We start from the raw sequence: 20457 nt of genomic DNA, 5'->3' as shown, positions 1-20457 counted from the left end.
ATTATAATATTTATTATTGTGAATATGCTGAATAATGAGCACTTTTACTTCAGTAAGATTCTAAATGCAAGACAGTATTTGTACACACTGTGCTGTTGATACTTTTGCATAAGTAAAAGATCTGAGTACTTCTTCCTCTACTGAACGGAAACTAATCAATGAAAATCGTTATCGGTTCAGTTTGATGAAGCTCTTGTAATCAGCTGCTGACTGATTTCTTTTGTTCGGCGCAGGAGCTCCAGATCCGACGGCGGGCGCCAGCGTGGACGATGAGAACTGCTGGCATCTGGACGAGGAGCAAGTTCAGGAACAGGTGAAGCTCTTCCTCTCGCAGGGCGGGTACCACGGCGCGGGAAAGCAGCTCAACTTACTGTTCAGCAAGGTAAGGGAATCACTTCCATAGACACCAGATCGCACTGCTGTACGGCAGCGCTGACCACCAGTGCCCCCCCCCCCCCCCCCCACCCCCCCCCCCACCCCCGCTCTCCGCAGGTGAGAGAGATGTTGAAGATGAGGGACTCCAACGGAGCTCGCATGTTAACGCTGATCACAGAGCAGTTCATGGGCGACCCCAGACTGGCGCTGTGGAGGCAACAGGGAACCACCATCACTGACAAGTACAGGCAGCTGTGGGATGAACTAGGTACTGCGACACACACACACACACACACACACACACACACACACAGCATGTGACTGCGTACAGATCACCTTTAAAGGAGTGTTACTACAGCACACTTTAAATAAGAATAACAAGAATATGGAGAATGATAATAAAACTTACTAGTACATTCATTCATTGACCATCGTTTCGTTAAATAACTGCAGTTTAGGTCCAAAATAGCCTCAGGAATATTTTTTGTGTGAGAAAAGAACAGTTACGAGGGAAACATGCAGCAAAATATACAAATATTTCTATTGTGCGTGTAGCAAAGAAGAGGAGAACACATCTATTAGAGGCAGTAATGGTTAAATTAATATGCATTTCACCGGTGAAATACAGGATTATTCAACAATCTGCGGTCTTTCGCCTCTTGAACAGAGAAAAAGCTCCACTTCTCGTTGCCTAATAATTGTTAGCGTGTGCGCTTGTAGCTTTAATTGAGGCCTTGCTTGATGTTTTCTTGATGACTCTGAGCTTTAAAGCACCTTTCAGCCGCACTGCGATGCAACGTCAGTGTTGGTCTGGACTGAAATATCTCAGCTGCTGTTGGATGAATTACCATTCGCAGTCCACAGAGGATGAATCCTGCTGACTTTAATGATCCCTGTTTCATCTAGCGCCACCGCCAGGCCAAAGTTCTTCAGAGCTTCTGAAGGATGAATCTGAATTTTCCGTGAAATATTTGAACAAATATTGAATGTGAGGACCAAATTTCATTGCAATCGATCCACGGTCTTCCCAGGATGAACAACGAGAGGTCGCCGCTGCCATTTTTTCAATGCAAACCATTGTCACTGTTTTATAGATTAAACAACTAAATGATTAATTGAGAAATTAATTGATGATGAAAATTGATTGATGATGAAACAATGGCAGTTAAAGTGGCGTCCCTCTCAGGAACAGAAAGCCCAGATCTTTGTGGTGTAAATCTTCAGTAAACTCTTGTAAAGGAGCAGCAGAGCAGTTCAGCTGCTCTGTTCGCTGTTGTTTCACGGCGTCTGTGAAGAAGCGACGTCGCTCTCCGGATAAAACAGCTCCAGCTTCTGTTCCTGTGATGGAAAGTGAACAGAATCACTTTAAAATGCATCAGGATTCACTTCTAAGCAAACCGTGATGCAACATGTAAATAACAACAGCCTGTAGGTTACAGTGCTCTTCCTCTCCACCCTCTTCCTCCTCTGTTGTGTTTTTCTTTACCCAGTAACCCCCCGCCGCCCCCCGCTGTGTAGATTCTTGCTCTGCATTTCGTCACTCATGTCTGACTTCACTCTTCTCGGCGCTCTGTTTTCCCTCCTCGCTGTTGTCCTTGAAGCAGCCCTAACAAAGAGACGGAGGATAAAGCCTCTCTCCTCCTGTCCCCTCCCCCATTCTCAGCCTCCCTCCCCCACTTCCCCCTTCCCTCCTCTCACCTCTCCTCCCTGTCCTCCCTCTTTTTCTCACTTCACTTCCTTTCTTTTCTTCTCCTGTTTCATTTTGTCATCTGTCATCCCCCATTTACCCTTCAACATGCTCATTGTTCCCCTCCTTCTTTCTCTTTGCGTTTTTCTTCTTTCCAATCTGCATCCGCAGTCTTCAGTGCAGGTGATCTCAGCTCACTTTTGCACAATTCTTTAAAGATCTGCAACAATTAATCAGCTCGTCGATCGTCGGAAAGCAGGATTCGCTGCTTTTCTTTGTTTTGCATCGTTAACTGAGGCTCTTTGGGTTTGATCGTGATCAGTTTTCTCTATTTTATAAACAAAGAAAATACAGAAGCTTCTCCTGACATGTCTAATTAGAAATGGTGTTTTTTGGTGGAGCATTCAAAAGCTGTTTTGCATCACTTACACTTAGCCGAGTCTTTATTGATAAAAACATGAGTAGTAGTTCCAGCTCGCTGAGGGCTTACCTGTGACACAGATTAAGTCGATTAATTGATCAGAGGATCGACAGGAAGTTGTTCATTTTATAAATTTTCATGCAAAAATGCCAAAACATTTTATGGTTTCAGCTTCTCAGATGTGAGAACGTGGTGCTTTCGTGTCCTGATGTTACAGTAAACTGAATATGTTTCTAAACCGGACGATCAGTCGATATTGAAAACAGTCATTGTTGCACAAAATAGTACCAGATAATTCAGTTTTGCGCGATTCAGCTCTACTTTACATCGATTTTTGCCACACAAGTCGTAATGTTTTGCTGTGTTTTGCTGCAGTGTGTGTGTGTTATACCTCTGGATGTGTCTCTGCAGGGGCCCTGTGGATGTGCATTGTGCTGAACCCCCACTACAAACCCGAGCAGAAGGGTTTCTGGCTTCGACAGCTTCGCAGGTGGAACAGCGTGGACGTCTGCCCCTTGGAGGACGGTAACCATGGCAGCGAGCTGACCAATCTGACCAACGCTCTGCCCCAGGGCCCTCCTGGCAACCCAGGTGAGATGACACCCGGACCAAGAAGAGACGTCTCCTCCCTTTTTTTAATTCCCAAATCCTCTCCTACATCACATCTTTTCTCGTCAGAAGGTTTCTTTTTCTCCTCTCCTGCAGCATCTCCTCCTCCTCCACCTCCTCCTCCTCCTCCTCCTCCTGTATTAACACTGTTAAGTCTTCTTTCTTCACCCTCCCCCCTCTCTTTTAATCAACTCTCCCTTCTTCAATCTCTGTGCCTGCAAGCCTTATTACCTTTTTAGTGTGGCTAATAGAATGAGCCTAATAACACAGTTGAGGTCCTGCAGCTTTTTCCACTAAATCAGAGGAAATACAGACACATGAGCGTTTCTGTCAGGTGGTAATAAAACTGTTTCGAATGAGGAGACAGGAGCTGTTATTACTGCTTTTTGTCTGTAATGGCCCCGCGTTTGTTCTGTTATCGGCATTTTTCAAACCTGCTACGGTGGAGCTTTTCGCAGTCGGACACGGTGGACCCCCCTCAGATAGAATCAAGACAGCTGCCCCCACAGAAGAGAGAGTCATTAAGAGCCACACAAATACTGACAGTGCAGCAAGTTAATATTAATGCATTTTATCACTTTTATTGTTGTTCCTTGTCTTACTTTTATGTCTAATTCTCAGAACTGCAGGTCCTATTGGGCCTGCAAACAGGAAGTATAATGTGGGCTACAAGTGGAACCCCCCCCCAAATCAGCCATTGTAGCAGCTCCTGTTTAAAATGAACCCACAGATGTACAGACAAATGTGACTGGATTAGTTTGATACTGAAGGAAACTTCAAAACGTGATGATTCTCGGGCAGGTTCTGGAGTTATTCTGTTATTCACAGAAGATTTATGGACATTTATTCATGACAGGCACCAGAGATAATGATATTGTTGGAAAGTGTAAGACATGTCTGAGTGTTCATGTTAAACTGAATCATCACGCACTGTAATATTCCCAGCATGCACCTGCGTCTTCCGCCTCACCACATCTTACATTTTGTGTTCGTCTCTCGCAGATTCACTGACTCGGCCTCACAGGACGGTGTTCACGCGGGCGATCGAGGCCTGCGACCTGCACTGGCAGGACCCCCACCTGCAGCACATCATCACCGAGGACCACTACACCAATTACTGTTACCATGACAACCAGGACAGCTCCCTCTTCGACGCCCGAGGGTGGCCCCTGTGGCACGGTGAGAGATGCGGTTCGGAAGCAAGAACTGATCAAACGGATGAGAGATGGAAGGTGGACAACATCATATCTTTTCTTCTTTCCGTCTCTCCTTCTGCAGAACACGTCCCGACGGCATGCGCCCGAGTCGACGCCCTGAGGTCACACGGTTACCCCAAAGAAGCGCTCAGGCTGGCCATCGCCGTCGTCAACACGCTGCGGAGGCAACAGCAGAAACAGCTCGAGTTCTTCCGAGCCCACAAAAAAGGTCAGTTTCTCCTCCTTCAGTCTCTCACTGAAACGATGATTTTACTTTGACTTTTTTTATGCACTTGGGCTCATAAAACATTTTAAAGCCAGTTAAGACTGAAGAGCCGGAATCAGGTGTAGCTTTTGTCCCCATAGAAAACTCCCTGTTTTCAATGTTGTTTCAACTGCGTAAAAACAACTTCAGTCTGTGAGAACGAGTTTTCCCACCAAAAAAGTCAAAACATTGAATTTTGGGCCATAAACTTCCACGAAATCATGATATCATCCTGGACACGTTTGTCAGCTACAGAAAATAAAGTTAGAGCTTAAAGTGGTCGTTTTTATTCTGAGGGAGCAAAACAAAAAATGAAAAAACCACACAAACTGGGGAAAACCATTCACCCAGAACTGCTTTTCAACACTTAAAACAAGTAATGTTTTATATGTTTTGTGATTTCGTCGGCTGCTGGGAGACAGAAAACATCAATAAACTGAGGGTTGGGATGTTGTGATGGTGGATCATCACACTGTCACGACTGCACTGACTTCAGCTAAATCCCAAATTCATTCACTATTTTTTTAATTGGTTTATTCAGCCATCAATGTTCTGACACTGTGTGTGTGTGTGTGTGTGTGTGTGTGTGTGTGTGTGTGTGTTGCTGCAGAGCTGCTCCATAAAGGCGTAACGTCAGTCACCAACCTGGAGGGCTGGGTGGGCCACCCTCTGGACCCCATCAGCACCCTGTTCAGCACCCTCATGGAGACGGGGCGGGGCAGCGAGGACGGAGCCACGGCCCTGCTCGACTTCTCGGGTACAGAAACACTGATACTTGTGTAAAAGTACCTGTACAACCCTGTAAAAATACTGCATTACAAGTAAAAGTCCTGCATTCAAACCCCTACTGCAGTACATGAAGTATCAAAAGTAAAAGTGACTGATCTATGATCCTATGTGACATTATTAGATGAATACTGGTGTAGTGACGTGTGTCCACTGGCAGTTTTCTACTGCTGTAGCTGCTCAGGGGGGAACCGCTTTAAAGTACTTCATGTCCAGTTAGCTAGTTTAAGGGTCGAGTCCCCAAAGAGTCACCAGATAAATCGTGAGCGCGAGAGAAAAGAAGAAAAAACTAAGAAACTATACACAAATCTTTCTCCTTTCTCTCGCTGCTGTTAGTTCAAATATTGGCTGGTTTCACCTCTTTGGGCTTTAAGCAGGTATTCAAATGAAACGTTCTGTCTTTGGTGAAACTAAAATAAATCATCATCTTCAAGCTGCTTTTTTTAAGAGAGCACAAACCAAGAAAAGGTTTGAAACTACTGAAGCTGTGAGAAACCAGGTGTCTGTAGCCAACAATGCTATCTGCACCCACACCATGAGGGTGTTTCCTAAAGTTACCTCAGAGGGGCTTTTTTTTGCATAAACTTAAATAAACCAAACTGTGACTGAAAACTGAAAACAATGAGTCTAAAAAAAAAAGGAGCTCTGACTTTTGGTTTCACACCAAACTCCCGTGTTTGACCTTTCACCCACCACAGCCTCCTCTGTCTGTGGACTCACCGCATCTAAACAGCTGCTGCGTCACTATTGTAAGTGTGTCATGTGTTTTTAATGTAGTGAAAAACAGAGCAGTATTTCCATCTGACGTGTAGTGAAGCAGCAGAAAATGGAAATACTCGAGTAACAGAACGGGACTTTAAACGTACTTTCCACCAATGACAGATGCTGTCGACAAACACACACATTTCCCCGAGCGTGATTCAGACACACACGCTGCAGTGATTGCGTCTTCCTGTCAGAGCTGCGGGCCCTCAGGTTGCAATCAGCAGTGATGACACAGACGTGCTGATTGGCCTCTAGTCATCCTCCAATAACAGCTCATGAATAAGAAATGCAACAGGAAAAACACTCCAATTAAAATGCATTAATTATGCAGGGGGGGTTCAGCTAGACGAATTTCAGCAGACTTCAGCCAGAAAAGATGGTCACGTTTGTTCCTTCTCTAGAGCCGATGAACTGATGAAGCCTCTGCATGCAAAAAGTTGAGTGAAAGTTTCCAATCAAGACGTGTGTGTGTGTGTGTGTGTGTGTGTGTGTGTGTGTGTGTGTGTGTGTGTGTGTGTGTGTGTGTGTGTGTGTGTGTGTTCATCGGGGACTGTTAGCCCCCCTGGGATGAGCTGTGAGTTCTGCCAAGACATCATTAAGCCATTAAAACACATGATTGCCGTCCTCAGGAGAATACACACACTGAAAAAGAACAAAGATCAATAGATTTATCAATACTCGGCTCAGTCCACAGCCTGAAGGGAACATCTTCCTCCCAAGGTCATCTCTCACCCCGTCTCTCTGCGTCCCCCCCTCAGGCTTGCCGGGTTCAGGTCGGAGGACGGAGCATCCTGTTTTCCCCGCGCGGCGTTTCCTGGAGGACGGCGAGTCGTTCGTGTCGCTGGCTGTAGAGACGGCTCTGATTGGTTTGGGGCAGCAGAGGGTGATGCCCGACGGCCTCTACGCCCAGGAGAAGGTGTGTCGCAGCGAGGACCAGCTGCTGACCAGGCTTCAAGAGGTCGACTTAGATGACACGCTGGTGAAAATCTTCCGGAAACAAGCCGTCTTCCTTCTGGAGGGTGAGTGAGACGCAAACATCGCGGAAAACTCGCTCCTGATTCCCAAATGTGAGGATTTGGTGCTTAGCTTAGCATAAAGCCTGAAAATAAGGAGAAGAGCTGTTATTTCCTTTCCTTGAGTTAGAAAAGGAACAAACAAAAGCCATTATTGTCATTTCTTTTAATTGACCTGTTTTTTACTATAAATCAAAAACATTGGAGAGCTTTAGAGCTGCTGCTAGGTGGATTTTGTGAGTTAGCAGAGCTAGCTGTTTCCCCCTGTTTCCAGTCGTTATGCTAAGCTAAGCTAACATCTCCTGACTCCAGCTTTGTATTCTATATCTCTCTCTCACACACAAAATGTCAAACTTCTTTAAACGTTTAAAGCCCGACTGGAGCCATGACGGACACATTATCCACACAGGAAGACTCCCTTCACACCACCACCGGCTCTTTGTGCTTCAGCTATCTGTTACGCTAAGTGTGCGATCTGTTGTGTTAACTCTGTGTACTTTAGTGTGCGTCCTGTGCCGTTTGTGTACATTTACACTTTGAATGTTTGTACGTGTGTGAGTGCGAGTGTATTGTTTGCAGTGTCAGTGTGTTTGCTGACGTTGTGTGTGTCTGTGTGTGTCTGTGTGTGTGTGTGTGTGTGTGTGTGTGTGATGTGGCTCATCATGGTTCAAGGCCTTCACTTCAAACCCACTAATGGCAGAGCTGCTCGGCCTCGTGTTTTCTGCTGCCTCTCTTTGGTTGGTTCATTATAAACTGGAGGAAGTTCTTATCAATGGAAAACGTTCTAACACATTTATGTTCTTTTAGAAGTTGTTCTTTTGGTTTGGGTCTTTTCAGATAAAAAGAAGAAAAGGTAGAAAAGAGGTCAGCTTATTGTCTCCTGAGATGCAGTTTTTTCAGAATCGGTGGTCGTTTGCTCTCGCGAGTCGTTCTCTCGTCATGTTTCAGGACGTTCTCTGATGCTGTTCAAGACGCCTCTGTGCGTTTCCATCGCTGTGATACCAGCTGAGTCACACGGTTCAGACCAGCCTGTGTTTAAGCAGCAATATCAAACATCACCCGGCTGGGAAATAATCTCACACGCAAGGTCACCGTCCAATCAAGTGTGAACAAACACCCAGCTCTGAACGCTCAAATCTGTGTTTATGCAGTAAATGTGCAGAGGTTGACTCTGCTCAGACTGAACCTGGGGTCTCTGTCTCTTCCAGCTGGTCCTTACAGCGGTCTGGGGGAGTTACTCTACAGAGAGAGCGTCCCCATGCACACTTTTGCCAAGTATCTCTTCACCTCCCTCCTACCTCATGATGCCGAGCTGGCGTACAAAATTGCACTGAGGGCCATGCGGTGAGTAGACCCCCCATCTCTATCTATTATTGAGACTGCATGTTTATACTGTATTATTCCACTACTATTATTATTATTATAGTATTATAGTATTAGCAGTAGTAGTATTCTGGTATTCTGTCGTTCTTGTTACCTCATGCAGAATGTTGCACAACATAAATTTCTATATAGACGATTGCTTTTTATTCTGCATAATACACATAGTTTACATATTTCACTTTGTTTTTTATTTATGGTTGATTTATATTGTAGTGTAATCTACATATTTCTACGTATTACACTACATTTTACATATTTTTTGCACATCTCGAAGTTATTCCTCGTTTCCTATTATATTTGCTTGCTCTACAATGGGAGCAACTGCAACTGACCTGATTTCCCCTCAAAGATCAATAAAGTGTCCTGATTCTGATATCTGAGAACGCTTTCAGACGTGCACCTCGTTACGTTAATCTGACGTGTCTGTTAACGTCTGGACAAACATCCCGATCACGTTCATATAAAAGTTACAACAGGAATCTTAAGAAGAAGATTTCTGTAAGACGTTCAACACAAGTCTGGGTCGACATCGTCACATTAACAGAAAGGCAGAAACATGCAGAGGGAAGAAAAAATCAATGCATCTCGTGCCGCCTTGAAACAGGAGATTCTTTTCAAATAAGAAGCCAGAGGTGGTAAAAGAAGCTAAAAACCTTCGTACAGCCACGGTAATTTTCTGACCAATGACAGCAGCAGAGTGTTTCTCTCTCATAACGCTGAATGATGAAACTGATGATTAAATGCATCAGTGGATTCCTGGGATCAGCCAGCGGCCATTTAAGTAAGAGTTCAGATCCATCAGTGACGCAGGCCGAGAGAAAACAGGAAGCGGACTTCTTCCTGGTGTCAGTTTGACCAGGTCGATGAAGCAAGCGCTGTACTCCAGGTCTGAAAAGGACTAAACGCTGAGTCGACACTACGCTGTCTCAAGGTTAAAACACCTGTGGTACGTCCACATTAGTGTTTTCAGGTGGTTTTAGAGACCTTCGTCCACAGCGACAGAAAAAATAAAAATAAAATGACAACAGGTGTGCTGTGTGATCGGCCGCACTGACAGCTAAAGTGAGCCATCATAAAGTTTGAACCAAGAGAAAAACCTGTTCTCCGGTTCACACTGAAACACCACGCCAGCGTTTTGGGGTTTTAGTCTGGACGGAGGGCTGAAACTGAGAGAAAGAGGTGTGTTTACGGACGAACAGAAATAAAGAGAGACAGGAAGTTAGTGCCCTGCTTTGGAACACATGTGAGCGCTCCTCTCACGCGGTTTGTGTGTGATGATACAACGATGAAGGGAAAGAAGAGGCAGATTTAGGAGCTATCTGGGGCACTGTTTAATGACAAAACCTCCTTTTGCTGGAATATTCACTAAATAATTCAACGCTGCTGAAAACGAGTTTTATAAAATGTGTGAATAATAAATACATGCTGTTGGTTTCCTCCCTGACCGCCACGGGTGTTACGAAACTTTATTTCCTCTCGCCCAAATTAAACCCTTTTGATTTTTATGATATGTAAATCTTTATATTTTTTATTACCAGACTTGAATTAGAAAGCAGGAGTATTAGACGGCAGAGACGTGGTATCAGAGCGGCTATAACAGGATATAACGGCTGAGTGTTTGGGGGAAAAAGGATTGAGCTGTTATTTTTAAACTCATCCTTATTCTCAGTGTTCACGGCCCGAGGCGAAGATCCACCTGAGTAAAGGTGCGGATGAAAACTATTGATTGATGCTATAAAAGGAACACAGCATAACTTCTTTACCTTCATGAAACGTTCCTCTGAGTGGACAGATGTGCTGTGTGTTTATGTCCAATAAAGGACTAATAAAGATTTTGTTTTGTCTGTGCTCAGGTTGCCGGTCCTGGAGTCCACCGCCCCCTCCGGTGACTTGTCTCGGCCTCACCATATAGTGTCCGTGGTCCCTAACCGCCTCCCCCGCTGGTTCACCCTCAGCCACATAGAGACCCAGCAGTGTGAACTGGCCTCCACCATGCTAACTGCTGCTAAAGGTACACACACACACACACACACATTTACAGGCCCAGGAAGAATAGTGTGGCCACGTCGTAGGGCAAAAGTGTTTATAGCTGTTCAAACAACCACATTCGAAGGGGGGTGAAAATCCGGCTGGCGCGTCCTGTTTTTAAGTCGCGGTTAGCCGAGCTGAGCCGCAAGCGACCACGACCGTTCAGGCCCCACCAGAGTTCACCAAATTCAATCTGAGGCCTTTTTAAAACCACATCGAATGCAGTTAATTACCTTTTTCACCATTAAAGCGGCCAAAGAACGATGGAAAACCAGTGGCAACAAAAAGGCCTGTAATTATTTATAAAGCACATTTTTAAAAAGAATTTATATCACATTTCAACTAATATTCAAGACTTTCATAAAGGACATCAAAGACTTTTTAATACCTTCAAAGGCCTTTTTTGATGGGACTGAATTAGACGCTTTTTAAGAGCAGCTCATTTCAGCTCACTTGACTTGTGTTGACCAGTTTTCATTGAAGAATAACTTTGCTAACAAAGTTGAAAGTATTGCTTTTCAAATAGCCGCTTCACAACAAAAGCAGCTGGTGGAAAGTTTTCATAGTGAAGAAGCAGGAAGTGTTGGGTTTGCATCGTCAGTAACTAAACAGAGCTCTGATTCAGTGCAAACTCTAAACTACAGAAATCAGTCCTATCGAGAAAAAGATGAGCCTACAGGTGAGAATGACTCTTTGCCCCTGCTCGTGTTACCAGGCGATGCTCGTAGGCTGGAAACAGTGTTAGAGACCATCCAGAAGAACATCCACTCCGCGTCCCACATCTTCAAACTGGCCCAGGATGCCTTTAAAATCGCCACCCTCATGGACAGCCTGCCAGACATCACACTGCTCAAAGTCTCCCTGGAGCTGGGTCTTCAGGTAAACCACACACACACACACACAGAAACACACTTCATATCGTGTATCATGAAGATTCAGAGTCAGTGTGGTGTTTTCTGCAGGTGATGAGAATGACGCTGTCCACCTTGAACTGGCGGAGGAGGGAGATGGTGCGATGGCTCGTCACCTGTGCTACTGAGGCTGGTGAGTTAGCTTTTCCCACTAAAAGGAACTGGACCTCACGTGACACATGTGCAGCTAACGTTGCTAATGGTGGCAGATTTACCATGTTAGTCCTTCAAACAGAAAAAAATTCAAAAGCTAGCAGCTAAGCTAATTAATGCTAACTTTGCAGGTTGGCTGGTTTTAATGGTCCAGCTGTCTTGTTTTATCAGATAATCACTTGATAGCTTCATACATCATATGCTAAAAGACTAAAGCTAGAGCTAATATGTCCCAGGTGAAAAGTTAGCATCTCGCCAGTTAAATGAGTAGTGTTGTTCTTGTACTGCAGTGTAGCGCTGGTTAGCCCAACTATTATGCAACAGTGTAAACAATAATGACAATAAAATAAATAAATAAATCACTTACTCAAACCAGACAAAAGGCTATCAGGCTAATGAGGACTGACCGATTACTTTGGTAAACATTACGCTATCATGAGCAACGAGTTTTGCTGGGATTGTTGGGCCCAAATCAAATAAAGAGCAGGACAGAGCAGCTAACGCTATCTTAAACTGTGACACTAGCCTAAACTGTGAGGCTAGCTAAAACTCTAACTCTAGCTTAACATGTATCCGCCCTCATCAAGACTTTTTCCTCAAATAACCTGTAAATTCACATAATCGCGTAGATACTAGCTGAATGCTGCATTTCAGTATAAACGTTTTATTATATTCAGCTGTTCTTAGTATATTTGTATTTCTTAGTATATTTTATTGCATTCATGCGTATTTTTACTGCATGTTAGTTTATTTTATTCTATTATGTTTACTCTATTTTATTATCTCTCTTATTATCTTTTTTTCTAACATGGGGATTGCAATGCAAATTTCGTTGACATGTTCATGCTCAATGACAATAAAGGCAATCTTGAATCTTGAATCTTACAGAGTAAAAGTACAAGTACCAACATGTTTAAAATGCACTTGAAGGACTTAACACAATGGCACTTTAAAGTGCGTTACTATATATGTTATAATGTTTTGTTATTTTGAACATGATAGTATTTTAATGTGGTATATGTATATTTGTTAGTTTAATTAATAACAATGCACCATATTTTCTAACTAGTAACAATAGCTGTCAAATAAATGTAGTGAAGTTTCAAGTACAATATTTACCTCTGAAATGTGGTGAAACAGAAGTATAAAGTAGCATAAATTGAAAATTTTCATGAAAAATAGAAGTGCCCTAAAAAATGTCCTTAAGTACAGTACTCGAGTAAATGTAATCAGTTACTTACTGAGATACCGAACATCTCCTTAAGATATGATTGGTCTGCTGTTCAGGGGCGGGGTTTAATGAACTTCACAAGACCTTAAAAGTGGCTTTCGGAGGGCTCTCAGCAGCAGGGGGGGGCAGGGAGAAGGACTGACCGGCAGGGCAGTAATTATGGGAGATTGTGGGCTTTTGACTGATTAAGTGGGCCTCATGTTTTGGTTTGAATACTGAAAGCCAGCGGCTGATTTCCCTGAAGTGGACAGGAAGCTGAGTCCAGAGGGACGCAGCTCATAGGGGAAAACCCTCCTCCCAGATGATTTCTTGTGAATGTGGGGGAGTGACAAGGAGTCCCTGTTTCTGTGAGCTCCGTTTGAATGGACGCATTGAGAACATGCCAGTGTGATGTAGTGTGAGGCCGGGCAGTGTAATATCACAGAATTAGAAACAGACTGTCCAATTAGACGGTAAAAGGCCAGAGTGAGGCTGCTGATGCACTTTGTGTGTTGAAATTCTTGACATTTTGAATGACTTTGAGTAGAACAGTTCAACAGGTCTCAGTATTGAGGTTAATGTTGAAAGTAAAGGTTTGTGGTCTTTCTTAGACTGATTTTAAAGTCTTCAGACTGTAAGAGGAGCATTTTTATTGAGCACGTTTGTTTATAAGGAATAAAGCTGGTGACATTTCAGATTTGTGATGTTCAACAAATGCCATAAAGACCAAAAAAAGCCAACAAGATATTTTCCCCGTTCTTCCAACCTGTGATCAGCTGAACGAAGGTTTTTAGGAGGAAACTGTCGATTTGTTGGAGGCCGCTAACATTCCTGTTCCTCTCTGTCTAGGTGTGTTTGCTCTGGACAGCATCATGCAGAGCTGGTTCACCCTCTTCACCCCCACCGAAGCCACCAGCGTCGTGGCGAGCACAGTCATGTCCAACAGCACCATCGTCCGCCTGCATCTGGACTGCCATCAGCAGGAGAACCTGGCCAACTCCGCCCGCACCCTGGCCCTGCAGTGTGCCATGAAGGACCCCCAAAACTGCGCCCTCTCGGCTCTGACGCTCTGCGAGAAGGACCACATTGCCTTCGAGACAGCCTATCAGATTGTACTGGACTCGGCCGCCACAGGAATGAACTACACGCAGCTGTTTACAATAGCACGCTACATGGAGCACCGCGGTTATCCTATGAGGGCATACAAACTAGCAACGCTAGCCATGACTCACCTGAACCTCAGCTACAACCAAGACACACACCCGGCGATCAACGACGTGCTCTGGGCGTGTGCTCTCAGCCACTCGCTGGGGAAAAACGAACTGGCATCCGTCATCCCCCTGGTGGTGAAGAGTGTGAAATGCGCCACCGTCTTGTCGGACATTTTGCGGCGGTGCACGTTAACGACGCCGGGCATGGTGGCGCTGCACAGCCGCAGGAACTCTGGGAAGCTGATGCCTCTGGACAAGGCTCCGCTCAGGCAGCTGCTGGACGCCACGATCGGGGCCTACATCAACACGACGCACTCCCGGCTGACGCACATCAGCCCACGCCACTACAGCGAGTTCATCGAGTTCCTCAGCAAAGCCAGAGAGACGTTTCTCATGGCGCACGACGGACACATCCAGTTCACGCAGTTCATAGACAACCTGAAACAGATATACAAGGGCAAGAAGAAACTCATGATGCTTGTTCGAGAGAGATTTGGTTGAAAGACGATCAAATGACCAAATCGCCCTTTTTTACTTGAGTCTCTTTTTTTATCCTCTCTGACTTGAAGTGAAAATCCTCCTAAAACAACGTTCATGCAGATCTTGTTTTATGATTTGGCGTCGCGGGGTCGAATGTGATGAACACAATTTACTGAAGGCAAATAATTGGACCGTGATGTGGAAAAAGTCATAAAGGTTCAGAGTGAATATTTCTCTTCATTGTGACTGATCATGAGCCCAGACGGACAAGTCTGAAACTGAAGAAGAAGAACACTGTAAACCATTGAAGCAACAGCCGGTGTTGATGTGTATAAAACCATTAACTTCACAGAAGGAGAGATCTGTCAGTTCCCGGATGTTTCCCTTTATATGTATGAAAGTGAGAGTAAGAGTTTTACACTGAGTATAAACTGTACTGTCCAGTGGCAAAATGTCCACCTTGCACTCCTCCTACTTCCCTCAGCAAATGTTCACAGCCTCAAAGAGAAGACAAATGGCTTTAAACCAAAAGGAGCAACTCCATCTGACGTGACAAGTACCTCTTTTTAAGGATCCAGCTTTACTCTTTCCCCTCCAGGTCCTCACCCATCTGCTCGGTGAAGTGAAAGAAAAACTCAAAATTCGCTGTCAGAATTCATTTACTGGGTTGATATTTCTTTCTGCCGCCTTCAGGCTGATTGTTTTGGCTTCGCAGTGTTGTCTCAAACATCCAGTATGCTTATTCTACGTTTCTACGTCTCAGAAACTCAAACACAAACTGCCACAGTGCTTGCTCTTGTGGGAACTTGGCAAATGTCAACATACATTCTCAGGGATTTCTCTAAAAAAGCTGACAAAAAAAAAAGAAAAGAGAACAAAAGCATTTTATTGTCCTGTATATATGAAAGTATATGTCTGAATATTGAAAAAAAATGTATATGTTAACTAATTTATGACAGAATATTCTATGTAAGGCACAATACTTGAAGCTGCAGTACGTTTGGTTTTTGAAACAAGAAAAAAAAACATATCAGAAGGACTTCAAAACGTTCGCCTTGCATGGCATCAGGGGCCAGTTCAGACTGCAGTGCACGCCGGCCGGTTTGGCTCCGCAGACATGAAATGAACTGCAAAAACTGGCCAGTTGCAAGACGGGAAGTGGACATGCAAAGTGCGCATTCTCCTGAACACAGAAGCGTATTGAGGATTGTAGGAGTCAGAGAAAGAGACGACTGTGGAGGCAGAGCAGCAACAACGTAACAGCCGGCGACTGCTGCCACGTTTGAGCCGAGCGAGATCTGCCCTCCATTCAGTCACTAAACAAAGCTCTGTTTGACGCCCGGCGTCCATGCCTCTTCTTCTGACATCTCGACTTTGTGCAGGACAGAAAGTTGCTCTATACTGTAGGTCTTGACTGTTCCACTCTTTTTAACGCTTTTTGTGTTTTTTCAATTTCGTTTTTCCTCTTCAGTTTAATTTCTCTCTAGAATTCCTCACACAAGAACAGCCTTCTTTCTTGCCTTGTCTTAATGCTTTAAAATAACCAAATGGGAGTTCTGACTACCAAACTTTATTCATCCGCCGACCGACTTTGGTTACAACCTTGTAGTGTCTTTGATTTCCAGCTGAACCGGCTCTGTATTCTGTGCTTTAAAAGCTCGTTTCATCTGTCTCGGTGTCGTCTCTCATATGTTCCCTCATTGGAGGTCTGTTAGTAGCTCCTTTTTGTTTAGAAGCAACATGTGCTCCCTTTTATTTATTACATTAGGTAAATGATTGTACAACCATGTCAACATGCTCATGAAGTTGAAACTAAGCTTTGATACACTGATCGATTTATTTATGTAACTAAATCACTGTTTTATAAACTTGTTAATGAATCAACGTTTTGTTTTGATTAAATTTGTTTTTTTGAGAGGATGAAGTCTTTGTGTTCTCACTGATTTCAGCTCTTTCTCTCTGCACCGTTGATGACAATAACAGAAATTTCTGGTTGAGCGTGAAAGTTTCTTGACCTTGGAAATTCAGTTAGACAGAATAATTTTAATCCAAATCCACAGCGCTTACTTGCTTTCAGTTTGTAATTTAATTTGTGTGACGGATTTACAACCCCAGATTTATTATTGCTATTTATATATACAGAAAAACAGTTTTTTGAAACATTTATTGCTTAAATTCATACTTTTTTTTAAGTGTTTCTGTCATCTGGAAACCAAAATCAAACAGAAAGAAATGCAGTGTATCCACAGATTACCTTTTTGAGCATGTAAATGTAGAAATGAAGGTGGTTATGATCTGGATTCACTGCTGTAGGAAGCATTGTTTTAAAGTTCATTTTGGCGTCCCACAAGGTTCTATCATAGGTCCTCTTCTTTTTCCATTTTCGGTACTGTTTTCTCTAAGTACAATGTCCTCTGTCTCTCCATGTATGACCTTGCCTATGAAGAGACAAATATCATGAATAAAATGATGAGACATGAAGGCAAAAAAAGCACAAAAACATTCAAAGGTCAAAGGTCATGGTCACCACTGAAAACTTGATCATAACCAGGATGTGTGTGTGTTTGTGTGTGTGTGTTGTGTGTGTGTGTTATTGATCAGAATTAGAAGCCGAGGGGGGTGGACACAGTGTTGAGTTGAGTAAGTGAAGAAGAAAACATATTGATGTGTGGGAGGATGACTGGAGGAGTTTTTGTTTATTTATGTGTGAAGTAAGAAGCTCCACAGACGGATTATTTGGATTTTACTTCGTTCTGATCGTCTTTGGTGTTCAGTTCGTTAAAATGGTGAAACTCCGTCAGTACCTGTGATCGTTGTCATGATGCTTCAGTGTTGCCTCACATGTGTTTACTTGTGGTGAGACTACTGTCCAGATCTCATCATGACTTTCATGAAAATGTCAGAAAAAGACTTTGATTCAGTTCTTGAACATTTTGCGTAAATCCTCAAGAAAAGGTCTGTTCACCGTTTTTCAACTTTTTCAACTTTTTCAACGAAGTGTTGACACCAGTTGTATTTCAGCACATTTTTCCAGCAGCAGGATGTTGACACAGATGTTTATCTCAAAGTTTTAATGTTGAATTTGGTCCACAGACTCGCAGTCCTCCAGGGGGAGGTCATAATTTCTCTTAGTGCTCATTTTACTTCCTGCAAAGATAAATTTGGAATTTTAAGCTTTCCTTATCCCACTTCCTGTCTGTTGTCAGGGGCCTGAACAGGAAGGAAGCTCTTACAAAAAGGAGGTTTTGTTATGGAAACAAAGGACCTTTAAGTGATGGAAATATGGTCCCAACTGAAGGTCCAGACTTTTTTTGACTAAATTAGTTCTGGGGCGTGTAGAAGCTCCTCAGGGCATCGAGTTTCATACATCATCTGATTCACATTTAAATACATCTTTCTTTCTTTTGGTTTCATCTTTGTCAAATTCACAGCCGTGTTTTCCCACAAGGAGAAAGTGAACAGAATTTAAACAATATTTAGATTAATTACTGAATTACCTCAAGATGCCAGAAATTATTTTTAATATTCAAATATTTAGTCAATGACAAAATCATAGCTGAATCATCACACACCAGGAGGCTCGTTTAAATGTTTTAATTTTCTTGGATATGTCATTATCTTAAAATGATAAACAGGCAGCAGGTCATAATCCAGGCAAATCCAGGTAACAGGTAGCAGGAAAAACCAGATCAGATAAATGGCTGTAACACAAAGGATGAGTGTAGACAGCTGAGAGCTGAGTTTCTTCAAAATAGCCGCCCTTTGCTCTGACTACTGCTTTGCACACTCTTGGCATTCTCCAGTTGAGCTTCAAGAGGTAGTCACGTGAAATGGTTTTCACTTCACAGGTGTGCCTTATCAGGGTTAATTAGTGGAATTTCTTGCTTTATCAATGGGGTGAAAGTGTTGTGAGGGTTAACAAAAATGAAATATTGAACAAACAGCAGCAGCAGATTTTGTTGTTCCCATTTGAAATGGCCACCTCCAACCGTCACACACCTCCACACACGCTCACATGTGTATCATGTTGTATCTCTGCGCACTAAGACCTAGATGCCATCGCTACCTTGGGCTATTTTTTGGACCACACACACACACACATACACACACACACACACCAAAATGGCGTCTACATCTATCAGAGCATATCCAGTAAACAGGCAGCAGCTTATTTTTGTAACTCCATCTGTGTAACCTGCACCGCAGATAAATCTTATCAACCTTAATCACACATATCCTATGTGGACAGGCCTGTTATTCCACCTCAGCTGCTATATTAGTAAAGTCATCATCTGTAATACCTATCTGTGATGGAAACTGCAAAAATGTCTTATCTCACAATATCAGATGTCAGAATTCCTTAATAACAATAATAATAATAATACTAATAATAACTTCTATCAGAAAATATTTAAAATTTGAACCAAAATGTACTATCACCATCTGAGCTATAGACAGATAGATTTAATAAATGCTATAAAGCAGATAACAAAGAAATAAAACCTTTCTCACCTTCATTTAAAAACTGGAAGTCAAAGTAAGCTAAACAAATTTTAGAAATGGAAAAAAATGTCCTACTGACCTCCTCTGATTCACAACAAGGACTTGCACTGGCTAATGTTGTGCTACAACACAAAGTAAGCTAGTTGAGATAGAGGCTAGTTAAGCTAATTTGTAAGATAATGCTACAACACGCACAGTAAGTTAGCTGAGACAGAAGCTCACTGTGAGCTAGTTGTAAGATAGTTTAAGCTACGTGTAGGCTAGTTGTAAGCTAGCTAATGATATTGCTACAACACACAGTACGCTAGCTGAGACAGAGGCTAGTTGTGAGCTAGTTGTAAGCTATGTGCAGGCTAGTTGTAAACTGTGTGTTGGCTAATTATAAGATAGTTATACAATATACTGCAACACACAGCAAGCTGGTTGCTACAACAGCTACTAGCTAGTTACAACTTGTCAGCTGACAACTAGCTAGCTAGCTACAACAATTTAAACTACCTGGCTAGCTTTGTATAAGCTAATTGTGAACTCGTTATAAGATACTGCTATAACACGCAGTAAGCTAGTTGTGAGCTCCTTGTCAGTTAGTGGTAGAGTAGTTGTAGGCTAGATATAACCTAGTTGTAAGCTAGTTATAAGATACTGCTACAACATACAGTAAGGTATCGTTGAGACAGACGCTAGGTGTGAGCTAGCTGTAGTTTTAAACTAGCTGGAGGCAAATGTAGTGTGATAAAATACAGAAACTGCCTTGAAAAGTTCTAATCAATTGAACTGATGTTGCCTAATGATTATTTATGTCTTTTTCATTGTAAAACACACAAAATCGTAAGAATGTCAGATTTCGTAAGCAAGCGTAAATCTATATTATGCACATTTGCAGTAAAGTGTTTATAGAATTTGTGCATCTTACATTTGAAAATACTTTGGTATTTGTGCCTAGAAACCAGTGAATTTTTAATTGTATTTTCTCTTGAACTTTTCTCTCTTTTTTATTCGGGAAAAGTTGGTTTTACGCACACATATTCACACTTTGTTTTCCAGGCACAGCCAGCATCTACTATTTCTACTGAGTATGAACATGACTACAAACATACTTGATATGCACGATAGTTCAGATATCAGCTGATGGTGAACTGAGCCATGGACTGAGAGTCTGACCCTGGAGCAGCAGAGCGGTAGATCACCGCTATTCAGTTTGGAGGCAGAAATATGAGGTTGGACAAAGCACCTTGGTGAAGATTACGAGACTGCACCAATCATCCATCACGCTCAGACTTGTCCTTGGAATACATAATGTAATGATAATCTGATCCAGTATGCAAATGAAGGCACAGTGGGGTGACTGCAGGGAGAACAACCCACCTGCCCGACAATACAAGTAGGCCCTAACTGCAGATCTGGTGTCAGATTACAGCCCTCAGTGTCTTTAAAGCAGTCAGGAATGTAAACAAGAACAAT

General features: G+C 43.0%; 1 protein-coding gene across 1 annotated transcript in view; it reads left to right on the top strand.

Annotated features, from left to right (window-relative positions):
• The window catches only part of zswim6 (zinc finger, SWIM-type containing 6), a 43178-nt gene extending 26767 nt beyond the window's left edge, over positions 1 to 16411 (top strand). The window contains exons 3-14 of the mRNA XM_041960654.1: positions 234 to 382; positions 493 to 643; positions 2895 to 3074; positions 4095 to 4271; positions 4371 to 4517; positions 5164 to 5310; positions 6863 to 7123; positions 8326 to 8461; positions 10354 to 10511; positions 11244 to 11407; positions 11491 to 11572; positions 13652 to 16411. Of these exons, the coding sequence (XP_041816588.1) occupies positions 234 to 382; positions 493 to 643; positions 2895 to 3074; positions 4095 to 4271; positions 4371 to 4517; positions 5164 to 5310; positions 6863 to 7123; positions 8326 to 8461; positions 10354 to 10511; positions 11244 to 11407; positions 11491 to 11572; positions 13652 to 14514 (2615 nt within the window). The 3' untranslated portion in view covers positions 14515 to 16411. The remainder of the gene's footprint in view (positions 1 to 233; positions 383 to 492; positions 644 to 2894; positions 3075 to 4094; positions 4272 to 4370; positions 4518 to 5163; positions 5311 to 6862; positions 7124 to 8325; positions 8462 to 10353; positions 10512 to 11243; positions 11408 to 11490; positions 11573 to 13651) is intronic.
• The last annotated feature ends 4046 nt before the right edge of the window (positions 16412 to 20457 follow it).

The sequence above is a fragment of the Chelmon rostratus genome, chromosome 19 (genome assembly GCF_017976325.1).
Source record: "Chelmon rostratus isolate fCheRos1 chromosome 19, fCheRos1.pri, whole genome shotgun sequence".
In the NCBI taxonomy this organism is placed as follows: Eukaryota; Metazoa; Chordata; class Actinopteri; order Chaetodontiformes; family Chaetodontidae; genus Chelmon; species Chelmon rostratus.
This window is presented reverse-complemented; position numbering and strand designations above follow the sequence as displayed.